Below are 23,014 nucleotides of genomic sequence, written 5' to 3' on the forward strand. Positions count from 1 at the left end.
GGAAGCCAGGAAGAAGATGCATGGCATGGTGTAATAACTGATCACCTCAAACAACTTGATCACTCCTTTAAAGGAGAGGAAGTTGATTCCTCTTGGAGAATTCATGGCAAGAGAGTTTCCAAAGACTTCACTACTGATGGAAGCCCTGGTAGTGATAAATCAACAGGGGATGACAGCAGCATCTTGGCTCAAGACAGAGTGGTAGGATTAACTGCAAAGTTCAGCAATGGTGAGGAGGCAAAAATCAGTTCTGGTAAAGACAACGTGGAATCGGGGGAAGGTCTAAGCCCAGAAGGAGGAGCATTCAAGCTGTTTAGAAAGAATCCAGCCAAGCAGCCATCAACACCAACTCAGCACATAATGGTATTGTTGTGCCCTGTTTACTCTAAAGTACTGTGTATAATTTCTGGGACATGATTAACTTTGTGGAGTTGCAAACTGGGCCAAGCCTTCAATTGAGTCATGTCAGAGTTAAATTTCAGTGATAAACCACACAGATGTTCCATGCATAATCGCAAGAGCCTCCGTGAGAGTATTACCATATTTAATAGCTAATTCGTTTCCAATGCAACATTCCATTTTTTTGTACATATGACTTAATAGGAATTTTCTTTCCCATGTCAGAAGGTGAAAACAACCAATCATAGATGAAATACAGAAAGTGAAAATAACATTGGCCCTGCCCTGCTGCACTGTTACTTAGCCCCTACAATACTGGACTCCAGACTGGTAGGGCCTTGGCTTTACTGTGTCAGCTGGTTTGTTGTAGTTGGGAAGACACTGTGTGGTATGAATAATTAGGGTTACGATTGGGGGTGTTAGGGATTAGGGTTCTGTCTAACCATAACAATATTTTTAGTCACCTCATTTTGAACTTGTCTGGCAGAACAGTTGTTGAACTGAAATTACACAAATACAAACAAAGAAAGGGAGAAATATTGTGAAAGATGATTGCTGTGGTTACAATTTCCTGGATGGATTTAACAGTACCGTCACTCAAGTCAAAAAGAATATTAAACAACTGCTGACTATTTAAGTGTTATAGTGCAGTGCACGTTTCTACAGTGGTATGAGTTGTTGAAATTGTTTGGTATTTTGCAGGAGAACACAGCACAGTATACATCAAGGAGAAGGGAGTTTGAGGCCTGGCTGGGCAAAGAGAATGAGCTACTCTCAGGGATCCTTAACACCAAGGGAGCAACACTCAGCACCAAAGATCTCAAAATCCAACAGGACACACTCAAAGTGAGTTTCAGTCAATATTTAAACATGCGAGATGGTTTTGTACACCTCACTCTGTGGTTGTAGTTATGATACCGCTTGTCGTTTTTGGAGAAAGATTTCAAGACTGAGCAGTTTTCACCAACTCTTTAAGTGGCAAGTATATCTTAAATCCTAAAATGCCTGAAATTCCACTGACTGAAGCATCAGTGGTTGTTAAGGTTCGTGCAAGAAACACACTTCATGAGCTACTGACTGATAAGAGAAAATGATCGAAGCAGATGTTAAACATTTATAACTGTGAAGAAGAGCAATATTTTTAGCTCTGCTGCAGCCTTCCCATCTACCATCATGTTTTACACAGACATTGGATACATACAGCTAAAACTGCAAGTTATGTAAAGGTGTATTTGCTGTACTAAATGCACTTACCGTTCAATCTAATGTGCCATAAGTTCTGGTAAGTACTGAGACAACAGATCCCACTCTCCCAAACCATCCAGGAACTTGTAGAATATTTACCTCTTAGCAGAGAGTCTCCATCAGCAGCAGCATTAGTAAATCTAATGGGGGAAAAAAACTATTTTATGACATGCCAGCTAATCAAGCATATAAGGTTCTATTGTAGCTATTAAACCCAGTTGTTATGCTGTTGCTTACATAGCTAAAATCTATTTTGCAGAAACAAGTACATGAACAGTTTACAGTTGGAAGTGGGCTGATCTCTCAAGGCAGGCAAAGCACAATATAAGCATTTACCTGTTTTAGACTATAAACAGAGGTAGAGGTAGACTGAAGATTAAGATATTGTTCTAATTTACTCTTTTACTTAAGGAGGCCTTCACCGATTTTGGACTTGTTTCTGTTGGTTATAGCTTGGGTAATACATATTCAGTACATTAATGCCATTAAACTTCACATTGATTTCCCTAAGATATGTCTCTACTTCTAGCTGAAAAATGCCTCCAGATTACATAATTTGTACAAACCTGATTCCAAAAAAGTTGGCACACTGTACAAAGTGTGAATAAAAAAGGAATGCAATAATTTACAAATCTCATAAACTTATATTTTATTCAGAATACAACATAGATGGCATATCAAATGTTTAAACTGAGAAAATTTATCATTTTAAGGGAAAAATAAGTTGGTTTTAAATTTCATGGCATAAACACATCTCAAAAAAGTTGGAACAAGGCCATGTTTACCACTGGGTAAACTGTGGCATCCCTTCTTCTTTTTATAACAGTCTGCAAATGTCTGGGGACTATATATGCACATTGAAGTTTTCCGTCCTCTTATTGCTACCTATCCCAACTTTTTTGGAATGTGTAGCTCTCATGAAATCCAAAATGAGCCAATATTTGGCAAGGCATTTCAAAATTTATCACTTTCACCATTTGATATGTCATCTATGTTGTATTCTGAATAAAATATAACTTTATGAGATTTGTAAATGATTGCTTTCCTTTTTTATTCACACTTTGTACAGTGTGCCAACTTTTTTGGAATCAGGTTTGTAGGAAGCTTCAGTTCATATTACGTTTTGTTTTTGCTCATACTATGGAGTTTGTAATCATGGTCAACCTGGTTTTCCATAGTTCCACTATCTGATATCATCTGAACTCCTTCTTCTTTTCCTTTGGGCTTTTCCCTTAGAGGAGTCGCCATAGCAAATCATGTGCCTCTATCTAGCATTAAAAGCATTAATATACATTTACACACTAAACAATAGAGAGACATTCCTTATGTATGCTTTGAATGTTAAAGTTGTGAAGGAACCCATTTGCTGTTAATGTAATTCTGTAATGTCAGGCTTCTCAAGGCACTTTAAATAATAAAGCTAAAACCATACAGATGTGCAGAGGAAACCCATCAAATCTTTAAGCAAGCTCTAGGCAACAGTGGAGAGGAAAAACTCCCTTTAACAACATAAACCTCCAGCAGAACCAGGCTCAGGATGGCTGGCCATTTGCCTTGGGGTGAGTTGAAAGTGAAGAGGGAAAAGAAAAGAGCAACAAAGATGTTGCTATGTGTGTATGTTACTCACCGGTATTGTACAGAAGGTATAACACCAGCTATATGCAGGTTATTTACTTTACAGGCTAATCGTTTGTGGCCATATGCTACAGTTCCACTAATTTGTTAAGCATAAATTTACCCAAATATGTGATAAGTAACGGTAAAAGTGCACTTACTTACCTCTTCACCTTCAGTCTACTTAAAACACCGCTGTGTCTTGGTGCAGGCTTTGAGGGCAAATGTGACCTGGGGTCAGGAAGAGTTCCAGCTGTTGCTCCAGGAGAGTCAGGACAGTGAAGTTGGTCCTGGACCAACAGAGGATGTGGGTCTGGAGGAGCTTCGCTACCGTTGGATGCTCTACAAGTCTAAACTGAAGGATTTGGGAGGCATCAGGGCCAGAAGCAATGCCCAGGTGACAGGAGAGTTTATCATAGATCATTGAGGAGTCAAAATTTCCTTTGTTTTTAATTAATTAATTTATTAGGTTTTTTTTGTTTGTTTGAAGACATTTGGGTTAATGCATGCTACAGTTCTAAAGGGGTTAAAACCTCATGCAAAACTTTAGCTTCTTTTGCTGCCAATGTAGTCCAAACTTTAATCATGAAGTTCACTAGAATTCTGTGTTTTGTATAACAAATTAGCACAGAGTCTTCCCAAACTGGTTTACTCAGGCCTTATGAAGTCTCTCACTAACTTTTAAAAGAAGTGGGAGATGGACTAACTAGGCTATCTGCTCACTGTAGATCCATTCACACTCACAATCACACAAACTTATGAAACTACAGTTGACACTTTGACATGTGGCAAGAGAAGCTGGGATTTAAACCACTGGCCCCACCGTTGGGGGGATATTTGGTCTGCCTCCTGAGCCTCAGTCACCCCTATGTGCACTGTTGTTTGTCACCAGAAGGTGGAAGTGTAACCCCATTTAATAAACTTCTAATGAACTTCCTAAGCCTTCCTTTGAAAGAAAAATACTTGTTTAGACTAGACTCGACTGTGACGCGATTGTGACTGTATAGTAATCAGAACCACATGAACCAAATGAAAATAAATGTAATTACAAACTCATATCACTGTTGAGAACAATTGTTTAGGCTGTGAGACAGTTACTTGATGCAAATTGAACAGCGTCGATGGGGATTAGTCAGTAACACCACCAGTTAACTTTGAATTTACTATGTTAATCCCGTACACATGCTTAGTGTGTTAAATACTTGCTGAAGTTTTAAATTAAGTAAACATCTGAGTTAAATGAAATATTTTATCTCTCTGCAGAAAGTCAAAGACACACAGGAGGAGCTGGTCACTGCACCAAAGGCACAAAAGGTAACATCAAACTACTTAGTCAATAGAAAGTAGTGAAAATTTCCTTTGCAGTTTCCAAAAACCCAAGCTGCCATTTTAGGTCCAACAGTCCAAATACAAATGATCTCGCATAATACAGAGAAAACATTTTTTAGTGAACAATAGCATATGATGAGCAAATTATAGAATGCCATACTCCTTGGCCACCATGTTGACCCCCCCATATGCCCCAGCTGAAGAAGTTTTCTAAACATCGCTCTGTCTTTTCACACAGTCTTTACAGGATCACTCTTTAGTTCCTATTTGCTTTCATTAGCTTTCATCTTCACAAGAGAAGGCAGATTTTATTATTGACATCATGAGTTATTGAGTCAATCTTCTTTAATGCTGCACAGCATTAAATGTAGAACCTTTTATAAATCTTTTTTTTACATAAACATTAGATTTATTAAGTTTAGAAAGACAGGAGTCTTTGTGCTCCATCACAGTTTGCAGTACAATTTACATCCTGTCTGCTTTGTTATCAATGGGTGTTATGTCTTTAATATTTATCCAGAAGAAGCATTTAAATTATCCAATCTACCCTTTTAACTTAGTGTTTATTTATTCTTTCCAAGCAAACATTTCCGAACATCTATGCATCACTCCCTTATTGCTGTTGTTGCAGAAGCCCAGCTTGCTGCAGCGGGTGTGTCGACTGGCTCTTCCTTTGTGGCTCCTACTCCTGGCTCTCTTGCTCCTGGCATTCCTGCTGCCCCTGATGGATGAGGGCAACAGCTGTTCACTGTCTAACAATTTTGCCAGGTCCTTCAACATCATGCTCCGCTATGACGGACCTCCACCCACATAGGAAGCTAACAGCACTAGATACACATACTTTTGATGTGACTCCTATAATGGACCATAGATTACTGTATGTAGGAAATGTTAAATGTTCTACTCCGTCATTCCTCTATTCTAATGTTATCAAGCTCACCCTGTATCAGAACACAAAAAAAGGCCACCTAATTTTTTAGTTCAGTCTAAAGACTATGCTCCCTTAAACCTTATGTTCATGTGCACAAAATCTTACACTTACTTACTACTCATCTGACTATCAAATATCTTAGCTAATAATAGGAGGGAGTTATTTTTCATCCTATAATGTCATCAATATTTGAATGGAAACCACAATTTGGAGTAGAACACACAATTGCAAACATCAAATTCAACTTTCAGTAGATCAGTAAAATTTTCAACTTCCATATTATTATCGCAGGGGGTTGGAGCCTATCCCAGCTGTCATCGGGGAAGAGGCAGGGTACACCCTGGGCAGATTGCCAGTCTATCGCATGTCCAAATTCTTTACGTACACAGTGCAAATTAAAACTCTATATTTTTCATCACTCAGATCAATCATTTTTTTCCTCAAAACAAGATTTTTTTTCTATTAGGAAATACTAAGTTTGTGTGTTCTTAAACCATGAAACATCCATAACTTGAAGCAATGAAAAAACAGTGCCTATAATTAGAACAATGTTGCGCAAAAAAGCCAAAGCATTTGACAATAACATGTTTTTATGATTTCATTTTATTTTTTGGATGATATGTATTTATCCAACCCTTTTTGATCATTTTAACTTGTGGATGTATCTTGCAGTAGCAGCTTGCCATGTTATAATGTCAAATCTTTTTAGAACAGGTTTTCTGATAGAACATAAAATGAAGATATAATAAGGTATAGCAACAGAAGATATATAAACATAATATATAGGGCTATGTTTGTAATAGTTTAGTATGTATTAATAAGAGGGAGAGAAATATGTCATTGTATTATGTAAATATCTTGTTATAGGTTGACTTCATAATGAGAATCATAGTAGATCTTAACCATGGTGGCAGCAATGCCCTGCCTTACACAGTGATGATTCTCAGTCCATTTGGTATGGACAGAGGATGAAAGTCATAATTTTTACACATAAAGGTTGTAGAAAAATGAAGACCTATTTTATTTAGTGACAGTGCTCAAATACATGCTGGCAAACCTCTTCCTCAATTGTTTTATTTTATTCCTAATAGTCATTTGTATGCTTTGTATGCATGTATGCTATTCTTTGGATATTTAGGATGGGGGAAAAAGCCAAAATTAAATAGGTCCATGGATGTGAATGTCCAACATATACCAAAGACTACAGCAACATAACTGGAAATGATACTCAAGCTAACGATGCATTTCTGTTAGACTCACTTCTTACACCACAAACATTAATTGTAGTTTCATTGCATTGAGCATTCTGGTGCTTTTGCCTAGAAAAAGCCATTCTCTCTGCCTGTGATAATGCAACACATGTTGTGCAAAGACATGTAGCAACATCAAATATAGTAGCTATTTTGCGAAGAAGTACAAGTGCAGCTTTATATTTTAAACGGCTATGTTTTAAATATTTGAAGTTAAACAAAAAGACTTGGTAATATAAAATTAACCATGACTGTCTCTATGTGTCTATTCTGAGAGCAACTTCACTAATCTAAATTCTTTTGGTCTGACTGTGAGCAGAGAGATGGAAGAGAGTCAGATAGAAAGACCTCTGTTAGCATCAGGAAAGGTTTTATATTTCTTAAAGCTTCTTAGAGCCCAGAAAAAAAAACTTTTCTCATGATGGCATCACAATGTAAAGTTTACAGATTGAGCAGGAGTTCACAGATGAAGGTGGCATATAAACACTAGTAACCATGGGCAGTTGGCTGCACAATGCAGAAGCAAAACCCGAAGTCCACAATATTTGGCTGAAGCTATACAATAACAAAATATCAACAAAATATTTAATACACATTCAGCTAGTACAATGTTATTTATTCAGTAATTATTAAGAGTTTTTTTTATTATTAATTTATCGAGGAGGTTGCAAAATTTTGCACTGACATATTTTCTTTGAGTTTTTATACACTCCTTGACCGTTTTATTTACTTCTGATGATGAAGGAACATTTGTATTATCTGAATGTGCATTATTATTATTCAGGTTCAGTTGGTGTCCCCTTGCATACTGTTTGTCAGAGGAGGATGCCACCCAACTGTACAAAGAAGAACAGCACAGTGACAGAAAATAAACTAATTCAACCTAAACCTAAAGCATTATGCAGCAAAATAAAGTATAGGAAACTTTCATGGAATCATTCATATCTAAGTTGCTGTTAGGTAGTGATCACAGATGTGGATGACTTCCAATAACTATGTTAGAAGAGTACACATGAAAAATCTTTATTCTTACGAAGGAAAAAGCTAATTTGTAGTAGTCGTAGTTTTTCTTCTCAAGTCAAATACTTTGACATTATACAGGACCTCATAGAAACATCACTGCTCTGAATTATAATCAAGAAGTTCCATTTCAGTATTTGTGTTATATTTGCAGAATGTGTCAAAACCACTTCCTTTTATAGGCTGTCTGTTGAATGTTCTAAGTTCTTGTGTTTTTTTTGGGGGGGGGGGGTTGTATTTTCCATGTAAGCAGAAGATTTTTTGTTTCTTGTAAGCACTGATGAATTGATAGCTAATTTGCTACTGGTGATGCAGGGTTAAGATGGTGTCCATCATCTTCGTACTGAAAGTCAGTAAGGTTAATAGACTAATTTCTCTGTACATCTTTTTAACTGTGCTTGCTACAACAAAGTGATTGATCATTTGATCTTCTCACTCTCTAAACCACCACTAAAAACTATGTGAAAGCCATCTACCATAGCCCCTGACATTTTTTTAGACCACTGTACTCCGTTTATGCCAATGCCTGAGCTTTAAAACTTTTCTTGTGCAAACCGAAAATAATTTAGAACAGTTTTGACCCCCACATTCGAATCTTTTTTTACGCCACGTGCATTTTTTAAAATACACCCACATACTCATAGTTATACTATCACATTTACTTATACAGCATGTCTTTGTATTCTCCAGCTTCACAACAACAACAACATAAACATCATAGGACATGTTTCTAAATAAATATTACATTCAGTTTTGTTAGGGACTGAAAAAGCACACATAAGGACACTTGAGGATTTTGGTTTTCAACATCAAACAATGTTGGCAAGTCAGTTTAGACATGTTGGTAAAGCTCCCAAAAACCCTGCTGCCAAGTTCACCAGAATTGTCTCAGTGTTTTGTATTTTCTACAAGAGAAATATTTTAGATTTATTAAAGTTTTTGCCCAAAACAGAAAAGCTGTGCTCTTCCTAACTGTATTCACAGTATCACAGACTGGAAAGGACTAAAACATTTATTCACATGAGTTCAGATGCAGTCCACGTGGTTTAGTTGTACACTACGATGCTAATAAAGAGAACAATAGACTGCATTGTTGAGGGGACAGCAGAAACACCTTCAATCCTGCTTGGAGAATATCAATGTTGACTTTGGACAGATCAATACACACTTATGAAACTTGGCTTCTCATTCCTATAAAAAACATACTATTCATGTTAGATAAAGACCCCTCATTAAGCCCATTAATTGCGTGACACCATTCCTGTATCCAAGCAGAGAGCAGGTACAGATACTGATCCAATGACTTGTCAGAAGATTAATCTGAAAGTCAAGGCCTGCTCAGTAGTCCAGTACCATCACTGCTTACCACAGTATTTTACTGAGCAGTGTTTTGCACAGTGTGAGAGTCTGACTTCATCTGGTGATGGCAGCAACACACCCAGCAATAATCAAAGAACTAGTTGTGTCCAAACCATAAACAATATAGTGTGGTACAAAGAAAGTCTGTCCTGAATAACGCTTATTGTCATTGTGGGACGTTCAGATGAGGTGGAGTTTTTGTTTGTTTTTGTAATTTCCAGTACTGATCGTTGGCACCGATTCACTAATCAGAATGGTACCCTTCACTGAATGTGTCCGCTGCCAATTCCACATGGCACAATGCCTGAAGCAACTAAGGTAACAGACAACATTGTACAGTAAACATCCATTGGTTGGTGTGTCACAACCTGAAAGAGCAAGAACTGTTGAACCTTGTTGTCATATCATGACCTGAATATGTACCTGAATGTTGGTATTGTTTCAATATTGCTGCCACAGTGGCTGTAGTGAAGTAGAACACGTTATCTAGATGTCTGCTCTACTACTGGAGTCTGCCCAAAACCTCTTCATGACACAAAACTATTACGTTCCCAGGAGAGTTACACAGAGTTAATGTCACACGCACCAACACCATGCATCTGGTCAAAGGAGAGGAGGAAGGCGTGTTCGTAGGCAGAGACAGAAGAGGAAACCTAAGAATGTAGGACTGACAGTAGGGACTTTGAATGTTGGGCCTATGACAGGAAAGGCTAGAGAGTCGGTTGACTTGATGCAGAGAAGGAAGGTGGACATACTCTGTGTCCAGGAGACCAGGTGGAAAGGTAGCAAGGCTAGAAGCTTAGGACCAGGGTTCAAGTTGTTTTACCATGGGTCAGAAAGGAAGAGAAATGGAGTAGGAGTTATCCTGAAAGAGGAGTTGGTGAGGAATGTTCTAGAGGTGAAAAGAGTATCAGACAGGTTGATGAGTCTGAAGCTGGAAATTTAAGGCGTGATGTTTGATGTTGTTAGTGGTTATGAAACACAGGTAGGATGTGAGTTAGAAGAGAAGGAGAAATTCTGGAGTGAGTTAGATAAAGTGATGCAGAGCATCCCCAGAGGTGAGCATGTAGGTGAAGGGAACAGAGGTGATGAGAATGTGATGGGCAGGTTTGGTCTTCAGGACAAGAATGCAGAAGGGACAGGTGGTGGTAGAATTTGCAAAGAGGATGGAAATGGCTTTAGTGAACACTTTCTTCCAGAAGAGGCAGGAAATTAGGGTGACATATAAGAGTGGAGGTAGAAGCTCTTAGGTGGACTACATCTTATGCTGACATAATCTGAAAGAGATCAGTGACTGCAAAGTATTGGTAGTGGAGAGTGTAGCCAGACAACACAGGATGGTGGTGTGTAAAATGACTCTGGTGGTGAGGAAGATTAAAAGGACAAAGGCAGAGCAGAGGACGAAGTTGAAAAAGGAAGAATGTTGTGTAGTTTTCAGGGAGGAGCTGAGACAGCTAATGTGATCAGGATGAAAGGTAGGAGGGTACTTTGGGTGTCATCTGGAAAGAGGAAAGTGGACAAGGAGACTTGGTGGTGAAACTCAGGAGTGTATACAGAGAAATAGGTTAGCTAAGAAGAAGTGGGACAGTGAGAGGACTGAAGAGAGTAGACAGGAGTACAGGGAGATGCAGCGTACGGTGAAGGTAGAGGTGGCAAAGGCCAAACAAAGAGCATATGAGGACTTTTATGCTAAGTTGGACACTAAAAAGGGAGATGTGGATTTGTACAGGTTGGTAAGACACAGATGGGAAGGATGTGCAGCAGGTTAGTGTGATTAAAGATAAGGATGGATATGTATTGACAGGTACCAGAAGTGTGATGGGAAGATGGAAGGAGAACTTTGAAGAGTTGATGAATGAGGAAAATGAAAGGAAACAAAGAGTAGAAAATGTGACAGGTGTGGAGCAGGAAGTAGCAAAGATTAGTAAGAGTGAAGTGAGGGGGACATTGAAGATGATGAAGAGTGGAAAGGCAGTTGGTCCTGATGACATAACTGTGGAGGTATGGAAGTGTCTAGGAGAGGTGGCAGTAGAATTTGACTAGTTTGTTTAACAAGATCTTGGAGAGTGAGAGGATGCTGAGGACTGGAGGAGAAGTGTACTGGTGCCAATTTTTAAGAACAAGGGAGATGAGCAGAGCTGTGGCAACTACACAGGAATAAAGCTGATGAGCCACATAATGAAGTTGTGGGAAAGAGTAGTGGAAGCTCGGCTAAGGGCAGAGGTGAACATTTGTGAGCAGCAATATGGTTTCATGCCTAGAAAGAGTCCAACAGATGCAGTATTTGCTTTGAGGACACTGATGAAGTAAAGAGAAGGTCATAGTGAGTTGCATTGTGTTTTCATAGATTTAGAGAAAGCGTATGAAAGGGTGCAGAGAGAGGAGCTGTGGTATTGTATGAGGACGTCTGGAGTGGCAGAGAAGTATGTTAGAGTGGTGCAGGACATGTATGAGAGCTGTAAGACAGTGGTGAGGTGTGCTGTAGGTGTGACAGAGGAGTTCAAGGTGGAGGTGGGTCTGCATCAAGGATCAGCTCTGAACCCCTTCCTGTTTGCTCTGGTGATGGACACGCTGACAGATGAGGTTAGACAGGAATCTCGATGGACTATGATGTTTGCGGATGACATTGTGATTTGTAGTGAGAGCAGGTGGAGGAAAATCTAGAGAGGTGGAGGTCTGCTCTGGAAAACAGAGGAATGAAGCTTAGCTGCAGCAAGACAGAATACATGTGTGTGAATGAGAGGGACACAGGTGGAACGGACGGACAGGATCAGGAATGAATACATCAGAGGGACAGCTCATGTTAGATGTTTTGGAGATAAAGTCAGAGAGGACAGATTGAGGTGGTTTGGACATGTTCAAAGGAGAAACTGTGAATATATCGGTAGAAGGATGCTGAGGTTGGAGCTGCCAGGCAGGAGGTCTAGAGGAAGAGCAAAGAGGAGATTTATGGATGTAGTGAGGGAGGACATGAAGTTAGTTGGTGTGAGAGAAGAGAATGCAGAGGACAGGGTTAGATGGAGGCACATGATTCGCTGTGGCGACTCCTGAAAGGGAACAGGCGAAAGGAAAAGCAGAAGACCAACACCAAAAAAAAATAAATCGAAGACTTTTCCTGTGTATATATGCTTTATATGCCATGTATTGTTGAAGGCATACATAAAATGGCCTTAAAGCTTAATGTATACCATCTTGTCTCTTAGGTATTGTCAGTGCCATAACTAAATTGTCTTTCTTTACTGTATGTAGCTTTATGAATTAGAACACTGTATAGAATATGCAATATATAAGAAAATAAAAAAATAAGGTTTAGTCCTGTAGTGTGTTGCACTATGTACTAAATCAATAATTGAGCTGGGCTGCCTGGCTCAAATCTTACATTATTACCGCATGTCTATTGATACCTTATGCAACATATAAAATAACTTGAATCTCCTGACAACTGGTCCTTGAGAAACAGTTTGAACAGAGAGAAGAGATGTAAGAATGGTTGGACTCCACTAGTTATGCAAAAAATGTCCTAATTGTTATTATCAGCTCTCATATCAATGTATTCATTGTGGAAAAGCTTTTTTTATTACATGATATAAATCTATTTTATTAAAGTTTTGAAAGTAGAAATTATAAAAATTAAATAATACCAATTGTTTTGCATTCTAAAGAAATAAAAATACAATTGAAATATTTTGAGCTGGAATCTATTGTATGTGTGTTTTTTGTTTTTTTGTTTTTGTTTTTCAAGATTTTAGAAAATACTGTCACCTGCTGTTATTGGAGCACCCCTTCACTGCCGCTTCCTTATGGCCTGAGAAGATATGAACACAGTGGCATTTCTAACACTTAAGTTTTCCCTACCTAACTTTCGAATATTGAAATGGAACAATCTTTCACAGTTCAAGGGTCTTGGAAGATTTAGACTAGTGACACAAAAAAGGAACAACCTGAATAAATAAAGGATGCCCTATGGTAAGAATGGCCTCATCCAAAGAGCACAAGAGGTCACTGAAAAGTTTGAGATTGGAAATTATGTGGATCATCTGCATTGGCCTTCACAGTCATCAACCCAGTTAAACATCTAGGGGATTTTTAACCAAAATGTTTGACAGTGCTCTTTGCATCTTGTGATGGCCACAGCCTCGGACACACCCTAAGTTTGTTTGGTAATGTTTTCACTTACCTTTTTCCTTAAGTTTAGTTTCTTGTTATTAAGTTTAAGTTGTATTAATTTAATTTCTCTTTTTCTTGAGTTATCATTTTGCTGGTCCGGGCGTGTTGGCCATCCAGATAAAAGATTGGATTGAGGCCTTTGTCAACTTTAAATACTTCCTCCTGGGCCTGGATTGTACCAAGTACCCCGTTTGATGCAGGGAGGGGAAAATATTGGGAATATGTTTCTTTAGACGTTATAGGTTATTAAATGTTGTTTGGTTCATTATTTTGTGATTGCTTTTTCATATTTGAGTAATGGGATGATGTTGGTAAACTGTTTGTCTAGAGTTTGTTTGTAATTTGTCCAGTTATAGTTATGTCTACCCCTTGTGTGTCATATTGGTTTGGCCAGCCAGTATATATGTTGCCCCTTGTGTGTCACTCAGGTTAGGTCTGTTTTGTCTCTGTTGTGATTAGAACTTATGTTGTAATTTCAGTTTGATAGTTTAAGTTCAGCTGTCTTTTGTTGACCTCTTTTAGGGCCCACATTTTGTTAATTGAAATTTCTTTGTATATGTTACATTTGGGTAAATAAGACCCATTTTCTTTTGTAACGTTACTCCTGTGTCCTGTGTCTACCTGCTCGGTCCCTGACACATCTGTTTTAAGCACTGAAGAGAACCTTCTGTGTCTTCATGTAATCCTCGACCACTCCATAATGACAGACTGTGTCCTTCTTGTTTCTAAAGATATTTTTTAATGACTCTGACTAAATCTTTGGGTTCATTGTCAAGGTGCAAAATACATTTGGAAAAGATTGGATGTAAACAAAAAAATAAGACTGCACAGAAGTGTTTATCATTACTGAAAACACCAGCAAAAGTAATATATCCATCTTTGTCAGAAAGTAGATGTATTTGGCAACATGGCAGCCACAAACTGAGGTACAAAGTATTTAGCTATGAAGAACTAAAGTTCAAGGTGTGGTGCAAAAATTATTGGCTGTATTGGAACACTCTTGTGTACGGCCTTTGGTATATTTAACTATGAAAGTAGAAAAAGCCTGTATTTACCCAAGTTAAATACATTTTTAGAACTGTTAGCACCTGCTTGAGTGATATAGACAGTATTTATTACTTATCTGACTATGAAGATGACTGTTCTTGTTGAGTGCTTGTGCTTCCATTCCATCTGCATGTGCAGCCTCCCACACTACTCTCACCTCGGCCTCCAAGCTAGGCCCACCGAGCTGTGCTACAATCTGGAGCTTACATTCTGCCAAAACTGTGGAGCAAAATTAGCATGGTAGTCTCTCTAAATCTGCAGTATTTAGAAAACTCGTTCTTGTAACTCCTATATGTGATGGCCATGATCATACCACTAAGCAGTTACATTTTTGACCAGTTAATTAAATCTTTTCACATTTTTAAATTGTCTAAGCACTCCCTCAATAACAAACTAGTTCCTCACTGCATGACGTGTCATTAGAATCACATGAGTTAAGGAGTGAATCACTGTTAAATTGCCTTGGCTACTTCATTTTTTAAATTAATACTTAGAATGTCGTTTTTAAATCAATAAGTTGTTGACCTGACATTGTGAATTTATTGAACTTTTAATAAATTGTCTTTTTATCAATGGCTTGTCTTGAAATATATGTAGAGTAACTTAAGAATAAAAAAATAAGCGTAGAAACTTCGATACCAATCATTCAGGTGAGAGTAGGGGAGCAGCAAACAAGTGACATTTGCTAAACATTAGATCCCAAGACTCGTCAGTAGGCAGAAGTAACTAGTTAGGTGTAAGGTTTGTATGATTAAGGTAAAGGAAAATGCATATCTATGAGAAACAGGATTCACTTCCACCGGAATCTACTCCTAAACTTTGGGATCCAACAATAATGCAGCACAAAACTTTTGTCTCCATTATAATAGTTAGAAACTAAAATAAAAACTGAGACTATAATGTGATTAAATGCACAGCTCGTTGGGGAGGAATGTCGGTTCTGTATTGTAAATTGCTGATAAATGGTGTCGACCTCTCCTGTGTTCAGTCATACCATTTTGACATAGACATGCTTGCTTCTCTTCTCTTTGAAATCATGAGTTTTCTCTGTGAAGAATGTGGATATTCTTACCTTCAAAGGAGTGTTTCTTGTCCTTCAAATGCACATGGATTGTTCTAAGGAGCTGGCTCTTCTTTGTGTGCCATGTGCTTGAAAATTGGTTGTCTGGTTTCTCCAATGATCAAATTTGGATCTGAGTGGTCTGCCCTTTAGGTTAGATCTGACCTCAATGGGAAATCACAGCAGCCACACTGAGGTCACCAGTCTACATATGATAACCTCTGCTACCTCCAGCTCTGCCTCCTGTCTTTTCTTCAGTGGCACTGTCTCTAAGCCGAACAACATCGCTGGTCTCACCTTTCCTTTCATTCTCACTGATACTCTTATCGCAGAACACACCTGACACTTTTCTCCACCAGTTTCAATCTGCTTGCACTCACCTCTTCACCTCTTTTCCACAGTTTCCGTTGCTCTGAACTGTTGACCCTAAGTACTTAAAGTCCTGCACCTTTTTCACCTCGGCTCCCTGTAACCTCACCGTTCTACCTGGGTCCCTCGCATTCACACACATGTATTTAGTCCTCCTGCAGCTAAGCTTTATTCCTCTGCTTTCCAGAGCAGACCTCCACCTCCACCCAGAGCCTGTCTCAAGTCCTCCCTGGAAACTACACAACATCCACCAATTTGTCCTGGCTACACTCTCCTACTCCATTTTTCTTCCAATCTGACCCATGGTAAAACAACTTGAACCCTGCTCCTAGTCTTCGAGCTTTGCTACCTTTCCACCTGGTCTCCACTGTATATTGTGGGGGAATACAAACCCAATTCCAAAAAAGTTGGCACTCTGTAGAAATTGTGAATTAAAAAAGGAATGCAATAATTTACAACTCTCATAAACTTATATTTTATTCAGAATACAACATAGATGTCCGGATGACATGATGTCCCAGTTTTCCTAAACAAACTTCAAATTTTGATTCGTCTGACCACAGAACAGTTTTCCACTTTGCCACAGTCCATTTTAAATGAGCCTTGGCCCAGAGAAAACGCCTGCGCTTCTGGATCATGTTTAGATATGGCTTCTTTTTTGACCTTTAGAGTTTTAGCCGGCAACGACAAATGGTACGGTGGATTGTGTTCACCGACAATGTTTTCTGGAAGTATTCCTGAGCCCATGTTGTGATTTCCATTACAGTAGCATTCCTGTATATGATGCAGTGCCGTCTAAGGGCCCGAAGATCACGGGCATCCAATATGGTTTTCCGGCCTTGACCCTTACGTACAGAGATTGTTCAAGATTCTTGGAATCTTTGGATGATATTATGCACCGTAGATGATGATAACTTCAAACTCTATGCAATTTTTCTCTGAGAAACTCCTTTCTGATATTGGTCAACTATTTTTTCCCGCAGCATTGGGGGAATTGGTGATCCTCTGCCCATCTTGACTTCTGAGAGACACTGCCACTCTGAGAGGCTCTTTTTATACCCAGTAATGTTGCCAATTGACCTAATAAGATGCAAATTGGTCATCCATCTGTTCGTTATATGGACATTTAACTTTTCCGGCCTCTTATTGCTACCTGTCCCAATTTTTTGGGGATGTGTAGCTCTCATGAAATCCAAAATGAGTCAAAATTTGGCAAGGCATTTCAAAATTTCTCACTTTCAACATTTGATATGTTATCTATATTCTATTGTGAATAAAATTACAAAGCCCAGAGCAATGTAGTAGATAGTGGATCCTGGGGTCAGAAGATCTACAAGAAGGTGCAAAAAAAGGGTTTTATTGCTTTACAACTGACAATTCTTAGATAACTTAGAAAGGGACAAGAATGATGACTGTCAACTGCGTGCACTGGGTTTAAGAGGTACAAGTCAGAAGAAGACACCAACATCCATGTGTTCTTCTCCATGCCGGCATGTATTAAACTGAGATGGTTCATCACGCTGAGTTCTGTCTACGATTCTTCCAAGAGCTAGTACCACTTACCTTACCTTCCTTCTCTGCATCATGTCAACCAACTCGCTAGCCTTCCTTGTCATAGTCCCAAAATCAGTTCTCCACTCCTGCCTACGAACACGCCTTCTTCCTCTCCTTCAACCAACAGTAGCCTTATTTCCACAGGCACCCTCTAGGTCAACAGCACCAGTGGCGGTCGTTGTTAACCTGTGTATCAACACAGAGGACTTGGGAGGCAAACAGTTTATTAATAGGCAGAAAGGTAACCGTAGGAGGAGACTTGGGACCGGAGAGGGAGGCGGAGGTGGCCCGGGAAGTAGCAGGGAACTCTGAGGCAAAAGAGAGAGGTGAGTGACAAAATTATGGCACGGGGTAAAATAGGCCGGATCAGAGATCTTACTGTGGGTGGAGGTGTGGAGCTCAGCGGAGATCAGGTACGGCAGGGGAGGAGTACAGCAGGAGACCAGGAAGGGAGGGAGCACAACTTAAGGCGGCTGGTAGAAAACCAGGAGAACAAAAACGGGAAGACCCGAACGAAGTACAAAAAGCAAAGTGACAACTAAAATAAGTAGCAACTGAAAAACGCAGGGGAGCAGACTATAACTCAGACCCTGCTTAAAAAGGTTAATACAAAAACCTCTTCCAAAAACAAAATTTACTAGGTAGGAAAAACAGATGTTCAAAAATACTAGTTAAACAAAAATCAAACAGGCGTCCACTAGGACGCTGTCTACAGGCAAGCAGGTAAAACAAAGTAGCAACAGAACATAGACTCTCAAAAAACTAACATAGGAATTTTCAGAAGAAACAGACATAAACTCGAACTAGACCTTTAGCGAGGATTTTCAGGACCAGAGATAGGCTTGACACCAGGAAAGTAGGAAAGACAATCAGGCAGAGAGGGACAGGTGAACAGAGCATATAAGGGGAAGCAAAAGGTGAGCGCAATGAGGCTGATTGGGGACCAAGAGAGAGAGAGAGAGGAGAGGGACAAAAGGGAAACAGAGTGGGGAGGAGAGAGTACTGACCACCGGGGCCACACGAATCAGACTCACAGCCGTGACACTGTGCCCCGACCAATCCAGGTTGGAGGTCAGACTCTGTGTGAAAGTCATGATTTGCATGTTTAATTTGGCATGTGTTTTATGTCAGATGCCCTTCCTGACACAACCCTCTGCATTTATCCAGACCTGAGGACTGGCAGATGTGGGGGAATAGTGTCAATTTTGTCATATAGTTAGATAATTAGAAAACAGTCAAAAAAGATGGGCTTAATGAAGAGGTCACAAAGAGGACAAGAAGTCACAGGTTGTGTCATGGTTAGAGGAATGCTAGATCATAGTAGGCAGTTCCTGTTTTGGGTTTGAGTATAAATAGAACGACTGTGGCGCAGGAAGGTAGAGCGGTTGTCCACCAATCTCACAGTTGTTGGTTCAGTCCCCAGCTCCTCCAGTCACATGTCGAAGTGTCCTTGAGCAAGACACTGAACCCCAACTTAGCTGCTCCTGGTGAGTGTTGGATAGCAGCTCCCCCACTGGTGTGTGTGTGTGTGTGTGTGTGTGTGTGAGAGATTGTGAGTGCAAATGGGTGGAAATGCGCTATATAAGTGCAGAACATTTACCATTTATAAATAGAAGGGGTATGACAGATACAAAGGAGAACACACCAACATGCATGTGTTCTCCTCCATGCCGGCATGTATTAAACTGAGATGGGTCATCACGCTGAGTTCTGTCAAGATTTAGTAACACTTGACTTAGGAAGAGAGACAAATTTCTATGACACAGAAGAAAACACTGGCTTGTGCCCCCTTGTCCTTTATATAGAGCACCTTATTTTTGTCATATCTGTAGCCTTATTGAAGACAGATTATAAATATCAATTAAATTTGATATTTAAGCATTATGCTTTTTACCTAGTATAACTGTATGTTGGTAACTAAACACAGTGATAAAATATCATCATACAGGTGGCATAATCCTGTAGTTTGTTTGTTCCATTATCACTGACAAAACAAACTAAACAAGTGCAGGAGTCACTAAAAGGCAGCTGCCACTGTGGGGCTAACATTATTTTTTGAAACAGTTATTCAGGGACAGCATAGAGTATTCTGCCAGGAGCCGTGGTGAGGCCTAGTGCTAACATTGGTTTGTATTGGACAGAAGCCTGAGGTTTGACACTGATTAGTCAGAGAGCTTACAAAAGCCTCAGTGCAACAGACAGCGGAACAAAGCTAATCTCAGACCTATTATTAAGGATTACAAGAACTCTACTGTTGACTTGGTAAAAAATAAAAATCCTGCAATTTCATTACATGTAAAAGCCTGATTGATAAAGTAAGATAATCATGTTCTCACAATTTACTTCTTTTTTTTAACAAAAAAATATCAAGATTTTCTGGAAATTGTCCTGTGTTTGTCCTCTGTTGTCCTGAGTTTCTGTGCAGTTATAACTGCTACAAATTTTAATTTAATTTTATTTTTGTCCTTTCGGCTTATCCCGTGAGTTCAGGGTCACCACAGCGGATCATTGTCTGCATGTTGATTTGGCAATTTTTATGCCGCATGCCCTTCTTGACACAACCATCCCCAATTTCTACCAGACCAGTTTGGACCGTCACTGCACAGCTGAAGTAATCCACAATCCATTTTGTCTCAGGTTGCATCAAATTCAAATAATTTGTCAGTAATATATCTGGCCAATGCTTTCTTCTCTGTCTCTGTACACACGGACAACCAGTACTGGTTTGCTTTTTCATTTGAAGGGAAGATTTATACCTGCACCCGTTGTCCTCAGGGCTATTATGAGTTTCCAGGTTACTTACACTAAGAAGTGTGTTAGCTAGATATCAACCATAAAACTACCTACATCTGAACATTTGCTTCCTAGCAGGGAACCCATGGGAACTAGTACTGATGATCAATCTCAAGGACTGAAAAGACATGGAAGACAAAAGGACAAAGTGACAAAAACTTGCTAATTAGACTCCTGACCACATTGTATGAAGGTTGATTTGCATTTACTCATCCCATTGTTCTTTGTGTGAACCCAGCTGTTGAGCTAAATGTATAAAAGGCTGAACCACCTAAACAGCATGGTCAAATCTGATATGACCCACTCTAGAGTGCAGTTCTGTTCTGTTGAATGTTTTCTCCATTTTGCTAATGAAATTCACCATAACCATTAACTTGTGAGTTGCCTTTTGCCTCTTAATTTGCCTTACAGTTTTTGCCGCGACAATCTGCAGCATGTAAAATTATACAAAGTTTACTGGAAAAGAGAGGCTGCAGTAGAGGTCACAGTAAGAGTCGTTTAGATAGGTCAAGGTTTGGCTAGTCCAAGAAAAAAATTTTTTTATTTTTTTTTGGTATTTATATAGTTGTTTTTTCTACCTAATTTCGAACCCTGTCCCAAATTTAGATGTGGACACCCACTGAGCATACTGTAATGCTAATTAAGATGAGACAAAATGAGGAAGGGTTGTGTTTGTGCAGTCAAGTGTTGACTTGCCTTTCCTCGAACTGCACAAAGGGCATAAACTGTAATGTGTGTGTGTGTGCGTGTGTGTGTGTTTTATCTGGCTGCCTTCAGCGATCTGGATCCAGGCAGTCACACAACAGATGGACAGGGAGGTGGAAAATGTGGCTATGATATGATGTGTTTGTGTGACAGTGTGCCCATGTCTGTGTGTTGTGGAGAGCAGGATAAGGAAGTATTTGTAACTGGGTGGACCTGTTTCTGTGCTACTGTCTTTTGTTTCATGTGATTTACATAATGTATAGGTGGACTTTTAGTATAAAAGAATATTGTAAATAAATTGCTAATAAATTGCTACCAGACATAACAAAACCTTTAGCAGTGCTGCAGCATTGTACTGAACTGTGTGGATCTCTGTCTCACTTTATTTTTTCTTGTTTCACAAAAATAAATACATTAGACTTTGTTTTGGTGGATACAGGTTGACGTTTCCTTTTCCTTTTTCTGTTCTAACTAATGTTCCTCATTTGTTGGAAAAATGTTTAAACGGGAATAAATGTGGTTTGTTTGTAAAGTTTGGACACCTTTCTGTAATCAAGTATCGCCGTATTTAACAAACTCCTCCATGAGCTTTACTGTTCTTCCTTTGCCATGTTATTTGGGTGACGCAGGTCAGCATTATTTATATAGCACATTTCTAAGGGACGAATTCCACAGTACTTTACGTAGTTAGATTCAATAGGAACTAAAAAAAAAAGAAAAGAAATATTAAATCCAAACAGTCCAAAGTAAAAGTCACAAACAGAAACACAGAGCCTGCTGGCCATAGAACAGTGTAGTGATACATGTTTAAGTCTCTGAATGCAACAGAGAACCAATTAACCAATGCCTGCTGGCAATAACGAAGTTTATTGACATCTTCTCTGTCCACAGAACTTTCACACTGGGTATTTGTTTGATTTAGTTAAGGCCTTAATGTGAAAGTTAAAGCTCAGATCGGAGTCAATTGAAACACTAGATTTTTAATCCAGGTTCCTGTAGCGTGTCCAAAATAAATGAGAAGGACTACGACTTTATTCTCAGAATGAGATTTTATTATTTTAGTTCAATTCTGGTTATAATTAATCTAAATATGAATAATATGAACAGATGTGAAAATATAATCGGAGCTCCGGGTCAGAGTTTCTTTTCCTAGCAACAACACAAAGAATGTCAGGGCACGAAGTCTGACATCTGACTCTCCCTCGACCCAAAATGATATAGTCAGTCTGTTTTACTGCCGCTGCAGCTTCTTCCGGGAGTGTCTCTTTCAACCTTTTCTTCCTTATTTAGAGACATATACGTCAAAGCTGGTTCTTGTTCTTCAGCCGCCCCCTGTTCTGCCATCTGCAAAACAACTCACATACATTCTTCACCGTATTTCTCACACGCACACACTCACTCATGTTCAGTTTTACTATTACTTCTCTGCACTTCTCTTAGCTAGAATAACACGTTACATATGAAATTAAGTTATTAATACAACTAAAGCAAAAATATTAATGCACACTCAAGTAATATTGTCCACAATTCCTCCTTTTGATCTCCTGTGCCAGGTGATCACCATTCTAGACCATTTCCACCATGACCTTGTCCTCTCCTGCTATCGCTTCTTCATCTGACATGAGTCCTTCAGCGCTGAGGAGGGGGATCTGTTGAGCCGCATATGCACGTATACAGGGTATACAACAACAGCCACACAATTCAAACAAAGCAATAACTGTAATTAAAGAAATAAACGTTGATAAAAAGATTCCCTTCCATCTCCCTAACATTCCTGTTAACCATGAGTCCAATGGGTTGTCAATCCCTGAACTGTCATGCATCTCCTAAGACAGGGTTCTCAAACCTCCTCGAGCTTTTTGTACTGATCCATCTGGAGCCGTATTGTTAGGGATGAATGTACAACACCACTCACCAAACATGGAGCACACTCCCCCTTTTTCAGCCAGCAACATGTCCAGAGCTAATCTGTTTTGAATGGCCATGAGGGAAGTGGTTCCCAATTGTTCTGCTAACCCTTCTACTGCATCCTAGTAAGGTTAGTCAGGCGAAGTAAATTATAATTTAAGTAGTTGATGCAATCTACATTTTTATTAGGCATTACCGGGAAGAGGGCTGACAATATAGGAATGTTCTCAAAGCCTGCGGCTACCTGCCTGTGCCTGTTTGGTT

General features: G+C 39.3%; 1 protein-coding gene across 2 annotated transcripts in view; it reads left to right on the plus strand.

Annotated features, from left to right (window-relative positions):
* The window catches only part of syne3 (spectrin repeat containing, nuclear envelope family member 3), a 42,448-nt gene extending 30,656 nt beyond the window's left edge, over positions 1–11,792 (plus strand). The window contains exons 14-18 of one of the 2 annotated variants that reach the window (XM_067479430.1): positions 1–363; positions 1,102–1,245; positions 3,470–3,655; positions 4,522–4,572; positions 5,219–11,792. The exon at positions 1–363 is cut by the window's left edge and continues 178 nt beyond it. In XM_067479430.1, the coding sequence (XP_067335531.1) occupies positions 1–363; positions 1,102–1,245; positions 3,470–3,655; positions 4,522–4,572; positions 5,219–5,401 (927 nt within the window). In that variant the 3' untranslated portion in view covers positions 5,402–11,792. The remainder of the gene's footprint in view (positions 364–1,101; positions 1,246–3,469; positions 3,656–4,521; positions 4,573–5,218) is intronic. The other variant, XM_067479431.1, reaches the window with a different exon arrangement.
* The last annotated feature ends 11,222 nt before the right edge of the window (positions 11,793–23,014 follow it).

The sequence above is a fragment of the Channa argus genome, chromosome 16, assembly GCF_033026475.1.
Source record: "Channa argus isolate prfri chromosome 16, Channa argus male v1.0, whole genome shotgun sequence".
Taxonomy (NCBI): domain Eukaryota; kingdom Metazoa; phylum Chordata; class Actinopteri; order Anabantiformes; family Channidae; genus Channa; species Channa argus.